The 23300-nt window shown below is 34.6% G+C and overlaps 2 protein-coding genes across 2 annotated transcripts; one reads left to right on the top strand and one right to left on the bottom strand.

The window, feature by feature from the left end:
* The first annotated feature begins 1034 nt into the window (after window positions 1-1034).
* LOC147411791 (uncharacterized) lies at window positions 1035-23273 on the top strand. The gene is made up of 10 exons (XM_086432433.1): window positions 1035-1739; window positions 3628-4732; window positions 5065-5481; window positions 5966-7561; window positions 7644-8216; window positions 16340-16836; window positions 18285-19389; window positions 20029-20439; window positions 20916-22517; window positions 22596-23273. The coding sequence occupies exons 1-10, from the start codon at window positions 1258-1260 to the stop codon at window positions 23205-23207; spliced, it is 8400 nt and encodes a 2799-aa protein (XP_086288559.1). The 5' UTR covers window positions 1035-1257; the 3' UTR covers window positions 23208-23273.
* LOC147411792 (uncharacterized protein At4g26485-like) lies at window positions 8377-12939 on the bottom strand. The gene is made up of 5 exons (XM_086452522.1): window positions 12742-12939; window positions 12430-12524; window positions 9906-10486; window positions 8994-9198; window positions 8377-8839 (listed from the first exon to the last, which is right to left on the bottom strand). Exons 3-5 carry the CDS (start codon window positions 10435-10437, stop codon window positions 8506-8508), a joined length of 1071 nt encoding a protein of 356 aa, XP_086308648.1. The 5' UTR covers window positions 10438-10486; window positions 12430-12524; window positions 12742-12939; the 3' UTR covers window positions 8377-8505.
* Window positions 23274-23300: the final 27 nt, after the last annotated feature.

Below are 23300 nucleotides of genomic sequence, written 5' to 3'. Positions count from 1 at the left end.
GAATCTTAAAGCCCTTATTTTTAATATTTCTATGCTTCTTTGTTTTTTACCTCTCTTTCATTTACAACTGTGTTGTCAAGGTCTCTTCCCTTTTTCTCGTTTCGTGTTTGAAAATCCTATATTTTTATACCAACCTTAAAATCCTATATTTTTCAAATAAAATATAAGTGATTATTTATTTTTTTGAGCATTGTCTTGTTGGAATATAATTTTTTAAGTATGAATTCAATTGAAAACAATACTTTTGGGATGTTTGATTTATTAGAAATTGAAATAAAATATATAGATGATTTCATTATGCATAACATGTTATGTTTTTTGATTAATAATTTATTAAAATTACAAAAGAATAATATTGTCAAAATTACCATTATCTTTTAAAATTCTATTTGTAACTAGAAATTTTTAAAAATGATAAATAAATAATTTTTTCAAAATAAGATTTCAAATTTCAGAAAGCAGACTTCAAACTTCAGAAGCGTTACTAAACATACCCTTAGTATTACTTTTCATTTTGCTTTAAAATAAGAAAAAACTGTGAAAATTGTTCTAACATTTAACTGATTTATAAACAATCATAAAATTTAAAATTAAAAGTGATATTTAATTAATTCCCTAAAAAGCCACTCACGTTTCACTCACTTGACGTACATCAGCACACAAACTAGTGATTTTTTTCAAGTCATTTTATCATCAGTCTTAAATTAAGGTTAGAGTCGTGATAATCCTCGAAAAACGTATGCGGTCTGTATGTGATTGATACGGCAAGTTCACAGAGCCGTAGATCTATTTCGAGTAGTAGTCTTAAGGTTACCTCCACCACCTTTGTAACTTTAGTTGTGTTGGAATTGACATCGTTTTGGACATTTGTGTGCACAGAACAATAGTTACTTCTCACTCGTATCTCGATGAAACTTATTTATAATTCAATAAATACATCCACGTCAGCAGTGTCCCAGACGATGTCAATTTAAAAGTTACTTCAGCATTATTCATTTAAGAATTTGGCTTGAAAATTAAGCAAAAAGAAAGTGCGGCAATTTTGGTTCGGTAGTCCTTAAAGTCAGAAGTCAAGACCAAAAGACAGATAGAAAGACTTCTTTCTTCTTCTTTGGTTTTTTTTTTTTGATAAATGAAAGACTTCTTTCTTCTTCTTCTTCTTCTCAACCTGTAAAAACGTAGTAGAGAGAGAGAGAGATCTTCAATATTGTTCCACCCTGCTATGCTATGAAGTATGAAAATCTAGTGAACTAATTAATGGAAGACGATTCGAACTCAAACTCCATTTCATCTCCTTCCTTCAAATTTCATTGGGACGTGTTTCTTAGTTTCAGTGGCGATGGCGAAGACACCTTCATTCATCGCCTCTACACAGAGCTCGTAAATAATTCCATCCGTACGTTTCGATACGAAGACGAGTTGGACAGGGGAGAGGAATTCGATCCAAGTTTATTCACTGCTATCGAGGATTCGGCTCTCTCCATCGCAGTGATCTCCAGGAAATACGCGAATTCGACGCGGTGCCTCGATGGGTTGGTCAAGATCTTGGAATGTCGTCGATTGGTTCTTCCGGTTTTTTATCAAGTCGATCCTTCTGACGTCCGCCGCCAAAGGGGACCCTTTGAAGAGGATTTCAGAAACCATGAACGAGTTTTTGGAGAAAACTCAGTTAGGGTTTCGAGATGGAAGAAAGCTATGGAGAAACTTGGAAATATTTCTGGTTGGGATTCCAAGAATTGGTTCGTATTCTCTATTTTCTGCATCTCGTTATAAGTTTATTATTCAAATTGTTGACAACGAGAGAGAGAGAGAGAGAGAGAGAGAGAGAGAGAGAGATTAGAAATGCCTGAAACCCTAAATAGATATATGTTATAATTTAATAAAATAATTGTTTGGAATCTTCACATCTTGACCCAGTAATAAAATATGTGTTTCCATGGATTAACTAACTAAACAAGCAAAATCCCAATGAACCCGGTTTGATGTGTTGCTTGCTAGGATTTGTGTTAAATAAATTAAGCAGCCAATGAACACGCACTTTGTTATTCTTTAATGTTTAATCCAATTAAATTCCAGTACTATCTCAATCACAGTGTATTGTAAATTTCTATATTTTGGTTCATTTCCATGTTCTCTAAGCAAGTGAGTGTGTATGGTCAATCATAATGGTTGTTATCTTCGAACATGAATCCATTACCATTTTCGATGTGGTAAACGAGCACCTTCTTAGTTAGGATTTATTGAGTCCTTTTTCTATATGTGTGTGTGTGTGTGTGTGTGTGTGTGTGTGTGTGTGTGTGATGATACAATAACACCGATGAATCAATCAGTCGGTAAATTTTACCTTAAAAAACTGCTAATCCATCAATAATTATAATATCAGGGAAAATGAATCAAATTTGATTTTCGGGAAAAAAAATATATAGTTTTCCAAGATTTTGGTCATAGTCTCCCACGAACCATTGAAAACTTAATTTTTACCATGATTAGAGCACCCCACCTATGTCGACATTGAAGGAGGTATGTCGAAATGCCTCCAAAGATTTTTTGGCCTATGTTATCATTGTTTGGTCAATGTCAACAAAAAGAAAAAATGGGGTGTTGAAACCTATTATGGTGCTCAAATCATAGAAACAAGTTAAAATGATGCCCTTAGTAATATGGGCAACCTTACTAAGAAATAGGGTGCCTTTAACACGGGCCTTTTTCAATAATAGTGCAAATCATGGCACCAAAGGTGAAAAATAGGATTCATTATTTTCCTTGGTGAATACCTGTTTTGATATGTCGATCAAACTTCATGTTTTGGAAGTTGAATAATTTGTGGGTCTAAGGTTTTAGAGCAGAAGAAGGTTTACATATTGTAAAAGATAGTCTTTGTAACACAGTAAATCAAATTGCATACCCCAAGATTTAATATGAAGTGATTGAATTCTCAAACACAGTCAAAGAGAGGATTCTTTGGAGCTTCACTCCCTTTGCGGTTTATTGGGACCTATGGAAGGAGCAGATTGTAGGATTTCAAAAGGAAAGGTGAGTTCATTTCAGGTCATTGTTAGTATTTTGAATTTTTTGTTTTTCTGGAGTAAGTTGTTGTATGAGTTTAGAGGTGTGTTTTCTCAGGACCTTTTTAGAAGGGACTTGCTTTGTAAGGTTAAATGCTAATCTGTCCTGCATTTTTGGAGGCCAGCTAGTCCTACTTCCTTAATAACATTTTTTAATAATAAAAAAAATTGAAAAAATTAAACATTGCTTCGTTCCACCAGTTGTAACCATTGTGATTATAAAGCTTCGGTTTCTAGATTGAAATTAATTGCATCATTAGAGCGGCTTACTCATGAAAAAAGAATCGAAAGTAAAGTTGCCTTTCATTTATTTGTATTGTTTGATACACTTAACAAAAAAAAAATTGTTTGATCTGTCTCTCATGTTTGAGTTTTTTTCCTTTAGCATTGACCCTCCTCTTTCTATCATTTTTTAAGTCTTTTTGACATTGTTTTGTATGTTTTATATTTATGAACATTGGTGTCAAGGTAAACATTCTATCTTAGTCCTCACCCTGGCATTTGATGTTGTAAGCTTTCTTGTTTACTTCTATTATTTACTTCTGATATGGTTTGTTTGCAGGATAGAATCACAATTGATACAAGCATTAGTTAAACAGATTTTGACCAAATTGAGTAATATTCCCTTGGGGGTGGCTAAACATCAAATAGGTCTCCATGCTCGTGTAGAAGAAGTGACGAGGATATTAGATGTTAAATCCAGTGGTATTCGAGTTGTTGGACTTCATGGGATGGGTGGCATTGGCAAGACAACCCTTGCTAAGGCTGTTTATAATAAAATTGTTACCCAATTTGAGCATCGAATCTTCATTTCAAATATCAGTACAACTTCGAAATCACATAATGGTTTAATTTCCCTTCAAAATGAATTTATTCGTGACCTTTGCAAAAAAAATTCACTTGTGAATGAGGTCAGTAAGGGTATCATGGAAATCCGAGCAGGAATTCATGAGAAACGAGTTCTTATTGTCCTTGACGATGTTGATGATGAAAGCCAACTTGATGCACTAGCTGTTAAAAGAGATTGGTTTCATGTAGGAAGTAGGATCATTATCACAACAAGAGATAACAATGTTTTGATGCCACAGCATGTGAATGAAATCTATGAGGTGAAAGTGTTGAATGACACCGAATCACTTCAACTCTTTAGTTATCATGCATTTGGAAGACAGAAACCTACTGAAACTTACATGAATCTCTCCTTGAAACTTGTGTCCTGCATGCAAGGACTTCCTTTGGCTTTAGAAGTAATGGGTGCTTTTTTTTCCGATAAGAGAAGAATAGTGGAGTGGGAAGATGGACTGGAAAAGTTAAAAAAGATTAGTCCCAGTAACCTTCATGAAGTTTTGAAGATGAGTTTTGATGGGCTAGATGAACAAGAGAAGCATATATTCCTCGACATTGCATGCTTCTTTGCTGAAATGAAAACAAAGAAGGAAAGTGCAATTGATATATTTAAGGGATGCGGTTTCAACGCAGAGAAAGCAATCAGAGTCCTTACTGCAAAATCTCTAATCAAGATTGTCAGTGATAGTGTCTTGTGGATGCATGATCAACTTAGAGACATGGGAAGACAAATTGTTCGACAAGAAAACTTTGGAGATCCTGGTATGCGTAGTAGATTGTGGGATCCTGATGAAATAATACATGTTTTGAAATATGAAAAGGTATGGTCAAAACACCATCTATTTTCTTCGCTTAAGCAACTCTTTACTTTAAGTTTTATCGAGCCCACAAAGAGAAGTAGTTGCAGATGAACCAAAATGGACTTGATGTATTATATATTTGTTTTTTAGGAGCCCAAAGTACCTTATGAATTTTTTTTATGTTGTTTTAGCTAAACTTAATTAACAAATATCTTGCATACTGTGCTTGTCTTTTATTAGGTAAGTTGGTTCTAGCTGTTTCTTTGGAAGACAATGATGATTAATTTATTTTATTTTTCTTTCTGATGGCTTTATACCAGTTTTTAGAATATTTCTCCTATGATTGTCCTTAGGGATCGAAAAGTATTGAAGGTATCATCCTTGATTTCGAAAAGACTGGTGAAGAGCTTCTAAGCTCTAATGATATTTCTGAACTACCCAATCAGAGATGGCCCAATATCATTACATACTTGAAGGAAAAAATCAAGAATCCTTCTGATTGTGAAGCAGAGAAAGAGAAAGAGAAACAGGTACAGTTGTGCTCTAAACCATTTGAGCCCATGATTAATCTAAGACTGCTTCAAATCAATCATGCGACCTTGGAGGGAAAATTTAAACATATACTTGGTAAGCTGAAATGGCTGCAATGGAAAAAATGCCCTTTGGAAGCTCTCCCTTCTGATTTCTGTCTTCCGGAACTTGCTGTCCTTGATCTCACCGAGAGCAAGATCAAACAATTATGGGACCAGACATGGAGGAATGTGCACAAGGTAATTTTCACTAATTAGACACTTTACAGTTATGATTTTTAAGTGGTAGTATCCATTTTTGAATTGGAATTCCTAGCTTATATCAGCAATGTGCCCCTGCAATCTTAACAGATATGGACAAACCCAGATGTTCTAAACCTAGAGGCATAGACCTATCATTTTGGACCTGATTAATAATCAGATCAGACCTGGACACCCCATTATTAAATTTTCAATTATTACCAGATCCAATACTTAAAATTACTCATTATTGATCGCTCTGGGTATGACCCTTTTAGAACTCTTCATAAACCTGCTTTAACTTAGTATGATCTTGTTCTCAGCAGTCTTTCCCTAATTGATTTCATCTTCTTTTCTTACTATTTTTTATAAGTCCACTACCAAATTACCCAAGTCATTTAATGGAAGCTGGTTTTCTTTAGGCTTCAGATTCTTTATGATATATAATTTCAATCTCAGCTGAAAAATGTGTGTTATTGGACAGATGGCTGGAAAGTTGATGGTTTTGAATCTCTGTGGTTGCTATAACCTAACTGTTACCCCTAATTTCGCTGGACACCAGCACCTGGAAAAGCTTATTCTTGAGGGTTGCATAAATTTAAGTGAAATTCATAAATCAATTGGGGATGTGATAACATTAAGAGTCTTGAACCTAAGAAACTGTTCAAAACTGGTGGAATTTCCAAATAATATTTCCAGATTAAGAGATCTTGAAATCCTTATCCTCTCCAATTGCTCTGGACTGAAAGAATTGCCAGACATGAGAAGCATGGAGTCTTTAAAGGAGCTTCTCATTGATAAAACTGCTATAGTGAAGCTACCTGATTCTATATTTGGCCTTGCGAAACTTGAAAAGTTCAGTCTAAATGGATGCATGTCACTGGAACAACTGTCCAATTCCATAGGAAAACTAGCTTCTCTAAGAGAGCTTTCTCTTGACAGTTGTACTCTAAAAGAAATACCCGATTCCATCGGATCTTTGACAAACCTTGAAACACTAAACTTGATGAGGTGTCGGTCACTCGATGCAATTCCTGATTCCATAGGCAAGCTGGAATCATTGTTAGAACTTCTCCTTCACGGTAGCTCAATCAAAGAACTGCCAGCTTCCATATTTTCATTGTACAATCTGAAGTACTTATCAGTTGGTAGCTGTCGTTTTCTTCAGAAACTGCCTGCATCCATTGGTGGATTAACATCATTGGTTGAGCTTCAATTAAACAGTACATTAATCATAGAATTACCAGACGAGATTGGAACCTTGAACCTACTTCAGAAACTTGAGATGAGGGATTGCGAATCGCTTCGCTGTTTACCAGTTTCAATTGGAAATATGTCAAGTTTAACTAGTTTGGTCCTAGTTAATGCCATTATAACAGAGTTGCCAGAGTCCATAGGGCTATTGAAGAACCTTGAGAGATTAGATTTAAACCAATGTAGACAGCTCAAGAGGCTACCAGCTTCAATCGGAAATTTGAAGTGTCTGCGGGAGTTTTCAATGGAGGAAACTGGTGTGGTGGAATTACCTGAAAAATTCGGGATGCTATCAAGCTTAATGGTACTGAAAATGAAGAAACCTCCGCATCTTGAACAGCCTCATAACATGAGGGAGTGTACAATACAAGAGAGCTCTAAGTTTGTTCTTCCGGCTTCTTTCTCAAGGCTCTCCTTTTTACAGTATCTGGATGCAAGTTATTGCAAAATATCCGGCATAATTTCTGATGAAGTTGAGAACTTAACATCATTAGAATACTTGAATCTAAGCGACAACAATTTCTGCAGGCTTCCATCCAGCCTGATGGGCCTCTCTATTCTCAAAGATCTTCGTTTAAACCATTGCACAGAACTTAAGTCTCTCCCACCACTTCCCTCAAGTTTGACTACTGTCAATGTTATGAATTGTAATGTATTGGAAAGTATATCTGATATATCGAACTTGGAGCATTTACAAGAGCTTTGCCTGACAAATTGCAAGAAAGTAATGGATATTCCAGGCCTTGAACGCTTAAAGTCTTTGGAAAGGTTGTACATGAGTGGTTGCACAGCTTGTCACTCTGTTGTAAAGAAAAGACTTTGTAAGGTAACCTTTCTCCCTCCCTTTCTCTGTGGTTTGCTCCATAGTGTGTGAATGTTGTGGTTCTCATGGTATGGTTCACTTGCAGGTTTCTTTGAAGCGTTTTCGCAATTTAAGTCTCCCTGGAAGTGAAATTCCGAACTGGTTTGATCAGGAAGTGCCAGGTTTTTCAAGCCGCAAAAACTGTGAGATCAAAGGTGTGATTATTTGTGTTGTTGTCTCTCTCGACCAACAGAAACATGATGATTTCAGAGATAAACTCCTCACGATAGTAGACATTCAAGCAAAGATCTTCAGAGGGAACGACTGGATATTTTCAACAGTATTGAAGTTAAGGGGAGTTCCAACAACCAATGAAGATCATGTTTACTTGTGTCGATATCTAAATTTTAGTCCCTTAGTTTTCATGTTAAAAGATGGAGATAAGATACGAGTGAATGTGCGGGATCCACCAAACTTTAATGGACTTCAACTGAAGAAGTATGGGATTCATCTGGTTTTCGAAGATGATGATGACTATGATTATGAAGAAGAATCATTGGTTGAAACAGAACAATCTGTTTCGGAAAGACTGACGAAGTTTTTCAAGTCCTCGGAAGGAGAAGCTGCCCATGGCTCTGAAGCTGATTCTGGTGAGTTTGTAAGGAGTGATTCAAGAATTTGAAGGAAGAATGGATTAAAAAAAACCATGGAAGTCTTATTTTCTGGTTTCCTTCATTATTTGCATGTCGTAAGAGGCACATGGATTCCTGTAAACGTGCTTGCTGTTTGAACTGTGAAAGATTATTCTGTTGTGTTAATGCTTAGAACAATTTCAAATGTGCCAGAGATTCATAGATTATCATTCAAAGAGGTTTGAGTTCATTACATTAAATTATAAAAAGAGTAAGCAGCACAATCACATCTTAGCAATCAAAACATGAAGAGATGATAAGATCTCTTCGATATTGTCAATGCCACGTACTTTCACACAACCCATCCTCTTCTATGTGTGCAAATGATGTATATTTGTCTCGTGGTGTGAATTTGAAGGTAAAACAATCTCCTAAAGGAAATGTTTTGTTACTTTCAATGTCGCCACCTCTCTTATTATGGTACCCCGGATAATCAGACTTCCGGAAATCCACTTTCTCGAGCAACACAAGACCAGCTTTCTTGGCTAGCTTAGTGATCTTCCATCTATTGTAGGGATAGTCATCCCTGTGTGACACGTGTACTTCACCATCTTCAGTCAACATCTCACGTGCGTTAAAGAAGAAAGCTGATAAGAGCTCCATGTGCATCCTGTTAATTAATTTGATCCCATGAAACCAAACTCATCATCAATGAAGTAGAACTGATGTTTGAAAATAATTAACGTAGCTATATATATTTATATATAATGCCTATATTTTGAAGTTCAATCAAACAAGAAGATTTCAATGCATGTGGCCCTTACTGGATTAAGGAATTGTCTCTTTCACATAATGTAGGGAAATGGCCTGCGTGAGGGAAGTTGTAGATGATGCGGTTGAACTTCACATTAATGAGCTTGGGATGACCATCCATGTCATACACATCGACTCCATGCAACACAAGACATCCCAATCTTTTTAGCTCCTTGAGATGAGGTTTACAACTCCAATGCTTTTTGCACAACTTACCTGAAACGAAAAACACATGCATCATGACAATGGTATATAGGTAAACATATTCAATCTCAACTGGATGCTTTCTTAATTTTATTGTATTATAGTGGAAATATAACTGTAAAAATAATGCATTGGAGACTAAAATCAAATATATAACAATCTTATTTGAAGATCAATCACCAGCTTTTGGACTTGAAGCATTCATCTGTCATTATTACTTCTTCTCATAATTTTAGAACTCGAAAATTCTATTCCAAGTCCATCGACTCAAGTCAAATAAAAAGCTTGTGAGTTGACCCAGATTAGTCAAATAAAAATAAATTAAATTTATAAAAAAAATAAAAATATTTTTTTTCGTTGTTCAAAATAATACCATATATAGCAAATATAGTTCAGTTTAGTTTCTAACCTGACTCGTGCATTTTTTAGCCAACTCAGCTCATTTGAAATATTGAATTGGCGAGAGTTTTAGAACGATGCTTCTTCTGCCCAAGAGGTTCGATTGGCCAAGTTGATTTTCAAAACAACTCGAAAATTAACTACAACAGAACGAGTTCTAGGAAAACATACTCTCAGAAAAATACCGAGTCGACTCATTAACTCGTAAAGTAGTAATTAATAGTTAAAACTATAAGTACAACTAATCACTAATGGACGTACGCAAGGCTCATGAGTGTACCCGTAAACTGGATTCTTGAATGAATTAGTGACATTGTTACCTTTAGAATCAAGAGAAGTGGCAACCATGTTATGTGCGGAACCAAAAGCCTTAGCCAAACATGCAGAGAAAGAGAAGTCGCCCTCCCCAACCAGCAATATCTTATGAGAGCTGCAGTAATGCTTTATCCATCTCTCTTCTTCTTTCAACAACTCTTTTATCCTCAGTTTCTCTCTTAGTTCTTTTTCTAATTTTAACAAAACATCTGTGTATGTAATAAGTAGCTCAACTTCTTTACTTGAGTTGTAGGAAACATCAGACTTGGGTTGAGAGCTCTGTATGTTGTGAAAACTCGCACTCGTTTTATCTTCAACTTCACCACGATACTTAAAACTTGAGTTGTAGGAAACATCAGACTTTGGTTGAGAGCTCTGTATGTTTTGAAAACGTGCACTCCTTTTATCTTCAACTTCACCACGATAATTAGAACTTGAGATGTAGGAAACATCAGAGTTGGGTTGAGAACTCTGTATGTTTTGAAAACTTGCACTCCTTTTATCTTCATCGCTATTATTAGAGAGATATTGGCCCATTTAAGCTGCTGCTCCCTCTTCTTCACTCGTTGCGAGTCATATATAGCCACTGAAAAAAAAAAAGTGTGAATCCAGTACATTTGGAGAGGATTCTTAGATTATGTTACACGTGTTCTAAAGCTATTTCCCCATAGGAGAAGAAAACTCCAAAAAAAAAATACTTCCTTACTGAGGAAAGTTACACGACCGCGTCTCATGTGGCTTCCAAAATCATGGTTTGATCACAATATTTTAAAGACTGATAATCTAATGCTATTTGTACCCTCTCTGACGTGGCAGTGCAAAGAGTCAAAGATCTTTTTCTTTGTGTTTGTTGGAGAAAAAAGATCTCGAGTTACCTATACTATGTCATTAAGTATTTAAGAAAGGGTTTTGTTAACATGTGTCTAAAGTGCGATATTAAGATGCATTAAATATACCTTGAAAATAAGCAATTGAGAGTAATTTTTAGATAAAAAATAATTTTTGATGGAAAAATAAATTTTAAAGGTGTATTTAATGTATCTTAAAGTGTGCCCTTAGAGCCATAATTTTAAATCTCATCAGAGATTGAAATGACTCGTCCGATTCATCTCGATATCTTCCACCAACAAAACAGATAGACAAGTCATCTCATAGGCATGATTAGTTATGATTCTGAGGCATGATTTTAAATCCCATTTAAAATGACTTGATCTTATTCATGAACGAGATGAGACATCAAAATGAGTTTTAAAGCCATTATAGCACATGTTAACAAAACCCTTTTAAAAAATGTCAAAAAAAAAAATGATTTTTTACCCTCAAATTTTAATTTTAAATTTAGGAGTCAAGAAGGTAATTTTTTATGCAACATAAAAGGGGGAAAATAAAATTATATGCTTAATAAATTAAAGTTCAAAGATCAAAAGAAAGAAAATAACCTATAAAATATTCTTTCAAAATATATATAGGTCTAGATTGGGGGACAACTATTTGTTACAACATTTTTTACATTGTTCGAATGTCATCCATTTTACAAAATCCAATGGCATCTAATGATGTTGTAAAAATCATTGAAAAAATAGATATCATCCGGATGGTATTGAAAAAAAAATATTATAATAAATAGTAGTCCTCACACACACACACACACACACACATATATATATATATATGGGGAGTGTTCGGCAAACAATCTTAAGGAGACATGTGGAGCCAAAATTTATCTCATATGACTTAAAATTTTTGAATTGGGCTGATTTTTTGTGATAATAATCACTATAGTGAGGAGATCATCCTTACAAAAAATTAGCAAAATCTGAAACTTCTGACCCCATTAAAAGTGATTTACAAATTTGAAGAATTGTGGACCGTCGATTTTTATCGTTAATTTGTAAATCACTTTTGATGGAATTAGAAGTTTTAGATTAGGTTGATATTTTGTGAAGGTGATCTACTCACCATAGAGATCATCCTTACAGAAAATCAGTCCAATACAAAATTTTTAAGTTATATAGGACAATCCCAAGATTGTCCCCCCCCCCCCCCCCCCTTTATATATATATATATAGTGTGGTGTTCGACAACCAAAGTTTTATGATTTCTTGTAAAGATGATCTCTATGATTTACAAATTAATTAATGATAAAAATTGATGATTCAGGAGTTATCAACTTGTAAATTGGGGGTAGAAGTTTTAAAAGGACTAATTTTTATCGTTAATTTGTAAATCACTTTTGATGGGATTAGAAGTTTTAGATTAGGTTGATATTTTGTGAAGGTGATCTACTCACCATATAGATCATCCTCACAAATAATCATCTCATTCTGATAAAACACTTTGACTATGTTATTGGTTACGTTATTGACAAACACTTCAAAACTGGTTTAAAATAAATTTTAAATATATATTTATATTTAAATAATAGTGTTTTTTATATTATAAACTAAATTAATAGATGTTTAATCACAATTTTATTCTAAACACAAATATTGACATTCTAAAAAAAAATTATTTGTATAAACAACTTACCAGGTTTAATCAAATTCTACTCCATCCAAAGTTATCAAGTGGCGCCTCTCATTCAATTTCAGCAATACAATCTGACTGAAATTTCTCTACAAAATCTACATTGTAGTCCAATAAATTACACTATGAAGAGAAAATAAACACAAATCGAACAACTCTCGTACTAATGCACGAGAGAAGCTAAAAATAGAATTAAATTACAAACCTTAACCTGACTACTGTAGGAAAAATGCATTAATTCCCCTATCAATCGATCTTGTTGAAAGAATCATAAATCAAAGAAGAAGGACATTTCATTAATTCAATGATACTTACAGATATTTTTACTTCTTCAATCATCGAAATCTCGAGTGTTAGAATGTGATCATGAGCTCCAATATCAAAAAACTCTGACCTGCTTTTTGATTAATCAAAGAGATCATCTTTGATAAAGTGAGAACAGAGGAAGAAAAAGAAGAAGTGAGAAACGTATTGGAGGAGAAAAGGGGATTCTGATTGTGAGATAACCAGTGAGAAACGCACATGAATTGTTGCTTTTGAAGCTCCCACTGAAGTCGTTTTCACGAATAAAGCTGAAACAACTTCAACGCGAGTTACTCCCGTACGAATTAAGGAAAAAAACTGACGGTTGAGATGCATACTAATCCCCAAAAGTTTTCTACTGATCTCTAGGAAATCTGTGCTTTTTTGTACTTTATCCTAATCGTCAGCTGTCTGATGGAAAGCCTCAATTGAATCTAATTCTCATGCTGGATATGTGGAAAGAGTTCTCATAACTTGACTCCCCTACGAGGCATACTCAAAATTATCTCCATAGATATATGCCGTTCTGTATCCCGAGGCAAAAAGATTTATGGGTCTAGCACATACCACGTCAAGAGAGTATTTTGAGTATGCCACGTGGGAGAGTCATATCTCATGTGGAAAAGGAGGAGAGGGGACTTTATTTGTACGAGAGAAACTATGTTGATTTTTAAAATGACCAAAATAGCCTTTGTTTATCTACACCGTACATATACTTGGTTGTTAATGAACATTTTCTCTTAATGGTCTTATTGTTTTGATCAGATTCCTCTTTCCTTTTTAATCTTTTTTCAAGATTAATCCCATCTCTTCCCTCCTCAATTATTCTTCTTTATTCCTCCCATTATCTTTTTATTCTTTTCTTTTGCTAAGTGTTTTTTTTTTTTTTTTGAAATATTCTTTAAAGTAGAAAAAATTGTAAAATTTTCATTTTAATGTACAATTCATTTTAATTTCAATAATAATAAATTTTGAAAATTTTCTTTTACGGAATTAAAATATTTCACTTAAAGAGGTGGGGAATTTATTTTTTTCTGTTTTATGAAATAATAAACATTTTTCCCATTTTAATTTTAATACACAATTTTTTTTTAACCATTTCATATTCTAGATATTGATAATTTTCCCGTTTTCAAAAATAAAATGAATAATGTATTGAAATGGGAATTTTCCCATTTTCAATGTATATTTTTGATAACTCAGATTAAATGTAAAACTTTTTTATATCAAGACATGAATAGAGTTAATGGACTAAATTAAGTCCTTAACAAATTTTTACAAACATAATCTTTATTTTCTTGTCAAAAAATAATGAGAGAGGAGCTAGAATTAATTTTTAACACAAGTTAAAATTTATATAATACTAAGGATTGGGCAAAGCCCAAATCTGGGCCCGGCCCATTGTCTAGATCGATATCCGGTTATCAAAAAAAAAATTTAATAAAACACAATGGTGAATCCTATTCTAATTATAGTTTGTGAGGTATGAACATCCCACTCCATCCATAGAGTGGGTTCACAAGATCCCACTTTATTGAGTATGAATTTACTATTAATAAATTTTTGTGCTAAGTTGATGATTCAATGACATGATGTCACTTATATTGAAAAAAGTATTAAAACCGAAACTCCTAATAATCTAAATTTTTTCCCTCTGCCTTTTTTTAATACACGTGGCATTATGCTATTGGTTCATCAACTTAGCACATAAATTTTTTAACAACAAATTCTTACTCTACTTAATCATCTTTTGTTTTCAATTCATCGTCTTTTCTCTCTTCTTTCAAAAATATCAATTTTATGATATTTTCTCATTACCCTTTAACCCCAAAGATAATGCTTGTGTTGGTGGCACATCAAAACTCTAATATATTCATAAGAGATGGAACACTGAAATATTATATATTTTCATTATTAGTATACAACTTTTATGTTTTACATGTGAAAATTTTATACATTCACTTGAGAATTAAAAGAAACTTTAAAATCAAAAGAAACAACCAACTATTTCGTATTGGTTTTATCTATCAAATCATATAAGTTACGATCACCCCTCATTTTCACATAAAATCTTTGTTATATGCCTTTTACTTTTAGATTAAGCTAAAGATTCACAAATATTTAATTAATAAAATTGTAATATATATTCAAAATGTTGAGTCATTGTGCTTGATTTGCTCCATTAATCATTCGAATTTGTGTGTGGCAGAGTGGGTGAATTTGAACGAGAGAGAGATTAGTGAAGATAGAAAAAAAAAGAGTAGAGAACGAGGAAAGAGAGGACGCCCCAAACCAAACTATCTTAGTAAAAACGAAAAAAAAAAATGCTGAAATGACTTGAAACAACGTTAATGAATGTACTAGAGTGTGCAAATGTGAAAAAAACAAAGCATTTATCTGTTTTTTCTCAAGAGACAATGAGTACCATGCCAAGGAAAATTGATGGTTCTCTTTACACACAATGCTACTTCCATCGAAAAAGAGAGTTGCTATTGGCACCCCAACTTTTACTTACTACATCTCAATTTTTTTAATAAAAAGAGCAAATGGTTAAGAATAAGTAAAGTTGGATTGGTGATAGAAGCTCAATCATTTTTGTTTGTTAGATTTCTATTTTTAATTTTTAAGATTTTATCTGAGACTAATTATAATTATAAATAATTATTAAAATTATTTGAACGAGTGTTATACTATTTTGTAATGATGATGAATGCACACGGTTGACGTGACAAGGGCACAAAATCGCAATTTATTTTTTTGATATATCCTAATGAAAAAGATCTATGGTTCTATGCCCTTACCACATCATCCATGTATCAAAATCATGTGCATTAATCATGACTCTTTTGTAAAATCAAGATCATAAATTAGAGTCGTCCTCAATGCACGTAGTTGAGTAGGTATGAGAATTTTTAGAAGAGAGATTTACCCAACGGACTCCATTGTTGCATTTTTATTACAAATACTTCCTTGGAGTTCTGATAACTCCAAGGGAACATTACTTTATTAAGTTTGTTATCCACCAAACCTCAATTTATTAAGTTTGTTATCCAGTAAACCCTAGAGTGGGATACACGTCATAAAATACAAATTTATGAGGTTAATTTGTTACTTAACATATGTTGGAGTGGATTTTAACTGTATAAATTTGTAGCATCCAGAAACATAATTTGATTTCATTGGGTAATAAAGAACAAAATTCTAAAAACTTTGACATAAAAAATCAAAGAAAAATATTTGTTTCCACCGTTGAACTTTAGTTTTAAATTTGAGAGGTCGATAGTCATCCACTTTCAACACCCACGATCAAGTTCAAAAAGGGTTTCTTTTTTAATCTAAGTTTTTTCCATAAAACCTAGAAGACTGTATTTTTGGATTGCTAATTTGATTATCCATGTGGGCCCAAAGACCCTTAGTAAGTTTTGAAATCTTATTAAGTAAGTCATAATAGCATGATTCACAAAGTAAGGTTTGTTCAAGTAACGAACTCGGTAAAGTCAGGGAGTTTTTGTAATAAAATTGCAACAGATAGGTCCGGCAAGTAAAATTTACAAAGATTTAGGAGCTATTGCTAGTCTGCGACTCCCCCACTGTGAGACTCTGAGAGTGAACACCTCACAAGGGGAGAGTAATGGAAGATGATTTGAACTCAAACTCAATTTCATCTCCTTCCTTCAAATTTCGTTGGGATGTGTTCCTTAGTTTCAGAGACGAAGACAACTTCACTCATCGCCTCTACACTGAGCTCGTACGTAATTCCATCCGTACGTTTCGATACGACGAAGAGTTAGACAGAGAAGAAGAAACCGATCCAAGTTTGTTAACTGCGATCGAAGATTCCGCTCTCTCCATCGCGGTGATCTCGAGGACATACGCGAATTCGAGGCGATGCCTCGATGAGTTGACCAAGATCTTGGAATGTCGTCGATTGGTTCTTCCGGTTTTTTACCAAGTCGATCCATCTGATGTCCGCCGCCAAAGGGGACCCTTTGAAGATGATTTCAGAAACCATGAACGAGTTTTCGGGGAAAACTCATATAGGGTTTCGAGATGGAAGAAAGCTATGGAGAAAGTTGGAGGGATTTCTGGTTGGGATTCCAAGAATTGGTTCGTATTCTCTCTCCTCATTTTCTTTATTAGTTTATTTTATTATTTCGGACTTCAAATTGGTCGCACCGAGAGAGAGAGTGTGTGTTTGTTTATAAATTATAAATGCCATAAATCCTAATAAATTGAGAGGTGTTATAAACTAAACCAGCAAAGCCCCACAAGCCACAAGACAAGAAATTTATTTATTTTAAAGTTTAATGACTTAGATTAGATGTGTTGCTTGCTAGTAGTTGTGTTAAATAAATTAAGCAGCCAATGAAGACGCACTTTGTTATTCTCTAATGTTTCTCAATTTTATTTGTTGGCACAAGTTGGGAATTTTTTAATTCAATCGAATTCCAGTACTATCTTAAGAATAATGATGAATGCACACGGCCTTGCTATGCGGTTGGGTACACGGCTGACGTGGCAAAGGCACAGAACCACACATCTGTTTCCTGTGTATCCTGATGAAAACAATCTATGTACTGTGCCCTTGCCACATCAGCCACATACTAAGACTGTGCACATTCATCATGACTCCTATCTTCATCACACTGTATTATAAATTTCTATATTTTGGTTCCTTTCCAAGTTCTTTAAGCATGTGAGTGTATTTGGTAAAACATAATGATGTTTTCTTTGTAAATGAATCCATTTGAGGGAGAGAGAGAAACTAACAGAAATTGATAATTATTTCTAAAAAATTGCAAATTATAGCGTCCACCTTGGCTTTGTAGTTAAAACAGTTCTTGTGACTCAAAGGCTTGACTTGAAGATATCAAGTGCTCCATTTTAAACAACTTGTCAACGAAGAAAATAGGGTTTTTGTTCATTTCTCTGTCGTTAGTTTTGTTTTGTTGCACAACTTTTTTATTTCATTGTTTAAAATGGGGTGTCTTGGTAGATTCTCTGCCCTCCCTCCAAATCTCTCTATAACATATTTTTCTTACCTTGCTTAGTTATTGACATGATACACAACCTACTATCATTTGATTTTTTTTTTTTTTTTAATATATCTTATTTATGGGTTTTGTTAACATGTGCCAGGGCACACGTTAAAGTGCAATAAATACACTTTGGAAATTGGAATATGAGGGCATTTTGGTAAAAAGTAATATTTTCAGTACAAAATCCAATTTCCAAAGTGTATTTATTGCACTTTAATGTGTGCCCTAGGGGCACACCTTAACAAAACCCTTATTTATTACTAATAAAAAAATGCATATCTTATACATCATCGCTACCATCTGCTCATCTAAGTTTGATTTTCTTATTATTTAGTTATTATGTAATTAATTACCAGGTAAGAACCATTGGTTGTATATTATAGAATTGACTAAACTGAGTGATACACATGTTATCTTCGTCCTCAATCCTCACCCTGCCATTTGATGTTGTAAGCTTTCTTGTTTATATAAGAGTGGTTGTTTCTATTATTTACCTCTGGTATGGTTTGTTGGCAGGCAAGAAGCACAGTTGATACAAACATTGGTTAAAAAGATTTTGATTAAATTGAGTAATATTCCTTTAGGGGTAGCTAAACATCCTATTGGTCTCCATGCTCGTGTAGAAGAAGTGATGAGGATGTTAGATGTTAAATCCAGTGGTGTTCGAGTTGTTGGATTTCATGGCATGGGTGGCATTGGCAAGACAACCCTTGCTAAGGCTGTTTATAATAAAATTGTTGCTCAATTTGAACATCGAATCTTCATTTCAAATATCAGTACAACTTCGAAATTGCATAATGGTTTAATTTCCCTTCAAAATGAATTTATTCGTGATCTTTGCAAAAAAGATTCACTTGCGAATGAGGTCAGTAAGGGTATCATGGAAATCCGAGCAGGAATTCATGAGAAACGAGTTCTTATTGTTCTTGATGATGTTGGTGATGAAAGCCAACTTGATGCACTAGCTGTTAAAAGGGATTGGTTTCATGTAGGAAGTAGGATCATTATCACAACAAGAGATAACAATGTTTTGATGCCGCAGCTAGTGAATGAAATCTATGAGGTGAAAGTGTTGAATGACACCGATTCACTTGAACTCTTTAGTTATCATGCATTTGGAAGACAGAAACCTACTGAAACTTACATGAATCTCTCCTTGAAATTTGTGTCCTGCATGCAAGGACTACCTTTGGCTTTAGAAGTAATGGGTGCTTTTTTGTCCGATAAGAGAAGAATAGTGGAGTGGGAAGATGAACTGGAAAAGTTAAAAAAGATTAGTCCCGGTGACCTTCATGAAGTTTTGAAGATGAGTTTCAATGGGCTAGATGAACAAGAGAAGTGCATATTCCTTGATATGGCATGCTTCTTTGTTGAAATGGCAATGAAGAGGGAAACTACAATCGATATATTGAAGGGATGTGGTTTCAATGCAGAGAAAGCAATCACAGTCCTTACCGCAAAATCTCTAATTAAGATTCTCTTTGGTGATACCCTGTGGATGCATGATCAACTTAGAGACATGGGAAGACAAATTGTCCTACAAGAAAACCTTGGAGATCCTGGTATGCGTAGTAGATTGTGGGATCCTGAGGAAATAATATCCGTTTTGAGATATGAAAAGGTTTGGGCTAAATATCTTCTATTTTTCTTCCTTAAGCAACTTCTATATTTTAAATGTTATAAAGCCGTAAAGAAAAAGTACTTGGAAATGCACCAAACTAGTATTTGTTGTAGCAGCCCAAAGTACCATATGATTCTTTTTATGTTGTTTTAGCTAACTTAATTATGTTTCATATTAGAACCCCGAGGTATTTTAACCTTATCCAATACATTTTTTCTTTTTCAGTACGCAAGCAAGTCAGTTTTAGTAGTTGAAGATTGGTTTCTCTTAAAAGTCTGTTGGTATTGATGCCCTGAAACATTACTCTTTGTTAACAATGAAAAGTAGCCTATTAAATTTTTTCGAATAAATTTTTTTACGATAAAAGAAGTAACTTCCAATGTTGTGCTTTTGAAATGGAATTGCTATTTCCTATGCCAATTCTACTTCATCCATGGACAAAAATGTCTTCTCATTCCTATTGTGGTTCATCCACTGCCCAATTTACTTCGTTCAATCAACTGAAATAGCATTCGGGCTCTGGATTAATTACTAATTATTCAATGTATTTTTTCTGAAGAGTGCTGATTTGTTTATTTTATTTTTCTTTCCAATAGCTTTATACCAGTTTTTAGAATATTTCTTCTATGATGTCCTTAGGGATCGAAAAGTATTGAAGGCATCATCCTCGACTTCAAAAGGAATGGTAAGAAGTTTCTAAGCACTAAAGATATTTCAGAAACGACCAATCAGAGAAAGCCCAATGTCATTAGATACTTGAAGGAAAAATTTAAGAATCCTTCTGATTGTGAAGCAGAGAAAGAGAAATTAGTAAAGTTGTGCTCTAAACCATTTTCACCAATGGTTAATCTAAGACTGCTTCAAATCAATTATGTGGACTTGGAGGGAAATTTTAAACATATACCTCGTGAGCTGAAATGGCTGCAATGGAAACAATGTCCTTTGGATTCTCTCCCTTCTGATTTCTGTACTCCAGAACTTGCTGTCCTTGATCTCACTGAGAGCAAGATCAAACAAGTATGGGACCAGACACGAAGGAGTGTGCACAAGGTAATTTTCACTAATCACGCACTTTACAGTTATGATTTTTAAATGGTAGGACCCATGTTTGAATTGGAATTCCTAGCTTATATCAGCACTGTGCCCCTGCAATCTAGTAGGGATGGGTATATCATTTTGTACCTGATCAATAATCAGATCAAGCCTCGGTACCCCCAGTATTAAATTTCTAATTATTACTGGATCCAATACTTAATTACTCATTATCGATCGGCTCTAGCTATATCTTTTAGACACCCATGATAAGGTCAGTTTGGTACCCAAACTGAACATGATCCATTTAGATTTCTTCCTAAACCTGTTCTCAGCACAATCTTTAGTTAATTGTTTTCCTTTTCTTTTGTTACTATGTTTTAGAAGTCCCACTGCCAAATTACCCAAGTAATTAAATGGAAGCTGGTTTATGCTTTGGATTCTTTATGATATATATTTTCAATCTCAGCTGAAAATTCTGTGTTATTGAACAGATTGCTGAAAAGTTGATGGTTTTGGATCTCCGTGGTTGTGATAATCTAACTGTTACCCCTAATTTCGCCAGACATCGACACCTAGAAAAGCTGATTCTTGAGGACTGCAAAAAATTGAGTGAAATTCATAAATCAATTGGGGATGTGAGAACGTTACGAATCTTGAACCTTAGAAACTGTTCAAAACTCGTGGAATTTCCTAATAATATTTCTGGATTGGGAGATCTTGAAATCCTTATCCTTTCCAATTGCTCTAGACTGAGAGAATTGCCAGAGGACATGAGAAGCTTGAGGTCTTTAAGGGAGCTTCTCGTTGATGGTACTGCTATTGTGAAGCTACCCAATTCTATATTTCACCTTGAGAAACTTGAAATATTCAATCTAAATGGATGCGTGTCACTAGAACAACTGCCCAATTCCATAGGAAAACTGGTAACTCTAAGCGAGCTTTCCCTTAATGGTTGTGCTTTAAAAGAAATACCTGATTCCATTGGATCTTTGACAAATCTTGAAACACTAAGTTTGATGTGGTGTCGATCACTCAATGGAATTCCTGATTCCATTGGAAAGCTTGAATCATTACTAGAACTTCTCCTTGATCATAGTTCAATCAAAGAACTGCCAGCTTCCATTGGTTCATTGTCCCATTTGAAGTACTTATCAGTTGTTGGTTGTCCATTTCTTAAAAAACTGCCTTCTTCCATTGGTAGATTAGCTTCTGTGGTTCAGCTAAAATTAAACCGGACGTCAATCTTAGAATTACCAAATGAGATTGGAAACTTGGGCCTACTTAAGAAGTTTGAGATGAGGTATTGTAAATCACTTAGCCGTTTTCCAGATACAATTGGAAATATGTTAAGTCTAACTACTTTGGTCCTAATTAAAGGCATCATAACAGAGTTGCCAGAGTCCATAGGACTATTGGAGAACCTTGAGATTTTAAATGTAAATGAATGTAAACAGCTCAACAGGATACCAGCTTCAATTGGAAAATTGAAGCGTCTGCGGGAGTTTTTAATGATAGCAACCAGTGTGACAGAATTGCCTGAAGAATTCGGGATGCTATCAAGCTTAATGGTATTGAGAATGGAAAAACAACCACCAAACGTGGGGGAACATACAATTCTAACCGTTCTCAATGCACAAGAGAGCTCTAATCTCGTTCTTACAGCTTCTTTCTCAAGGCTTTCCTTGTTAAAGAATCTGAATGCTCGCTCTTGCAAAATATCCGGCATAATTCCTGATGAATTTGAGAAGCTGTCTTCATTAGAATATTTGAATCTAGGCCACAACAATTTCTGTAGCCTCCCATCCAGTCTGAGGGGTCTTTCTATTCTCAAAGAGCTTCATTTAGCCCATTGCACAGAGCTGAAGTCTCTCCCACGACTTCCCTCAAGTTTGACTTTTGTCGATGTTACGGATTGTAGTGTATTAGAAAGTATATCTGATCTATCAAACTTGGAGCATTTAGAGGAGCTTCACCTCACGAATTGCAAGAAAGTAATAGATATTCCAGGCCTTGAACGCTTGAAGTCTTTGAAAAGTTTGTACATGAGTGGTTGCACCGCATGTTACTCAGTTTTAAAGAGAAGACTTCCCAAGGTTACCTTCTCCCTCCTGCATTGGTTTTCTATCGCTGTGTGTGAATGTTGTGGTGCTCATGGCATGGTTCACTTGCAGGTTGCTTTGAAGCGTCTACACAATTTGAGTGTCCCTGGAAGTGAAATTCCAAACTGGTTTGAGAAGGAAGTGCCATGTTTTGAAGGACGCAAAAACCATGAAATCAAAGGTCTTATTATATGTGTTGTTGTCTCTCTCGATCAACAAAAACAGGTTGTATCTCACGATCAACAAAGACATGATGGTTTTAGAGATGAACACACTGATATAGAAGACATCCTAGCAGAGATCATCAGAGATAACACCCGCAAGTTTTCAACTGTATTGTCCTTAAAAGGAGTTCCAAAGACCGAAGATGATCAATTTTACTTATGTCGACATCCAAATTTTAGTCCCTTAGTTTTCTTGTTAAAAGATGGTGATAAGATACAGGTGACAGTGCGAGATCCACCAACATTTAGTGGACTTCAACTGAAGAAGTACGGGATTCGTCTGGTTTTTGAAGATGATGATGACTATGATGGTGATGAAGAATCATTTAGCGAAACAGAACAATCTGTTTCGGAAAGACTGACAAAGTTTTTCACATCCTCGGAAGGAGGAGCTGCCCGCAGCTCTGAAGCTGATTCTGATGAGGTTGTAAAGATTGATTCACGAATTTGCACGTTGTAAGAGGCACATGGATCCATGTAAACATACTTGTCATTTGATCTTTGAAAGACTATTTTGTTGTGTTAATGCTTAGAAGTTAGAACAGTTTGAGAT

Source organism: Akebia trifoliata, chromosome 1 (assembly GCF_017979445.1).
Source record: "Akebia trifoliata isolate Shusen 1 chromosome 1, ASM1797944v1, whole genome shotgun sequence".
NCBI lineage: Eukaryota > Viridiplantae > Streptophyta > Magnoliopsida > Ranunculales > Lardizabalaceae > Akebia > Akebia trifoliata.
This window is presented reverse-complemented; position numbering and strand designations above follow the sequence as displayed.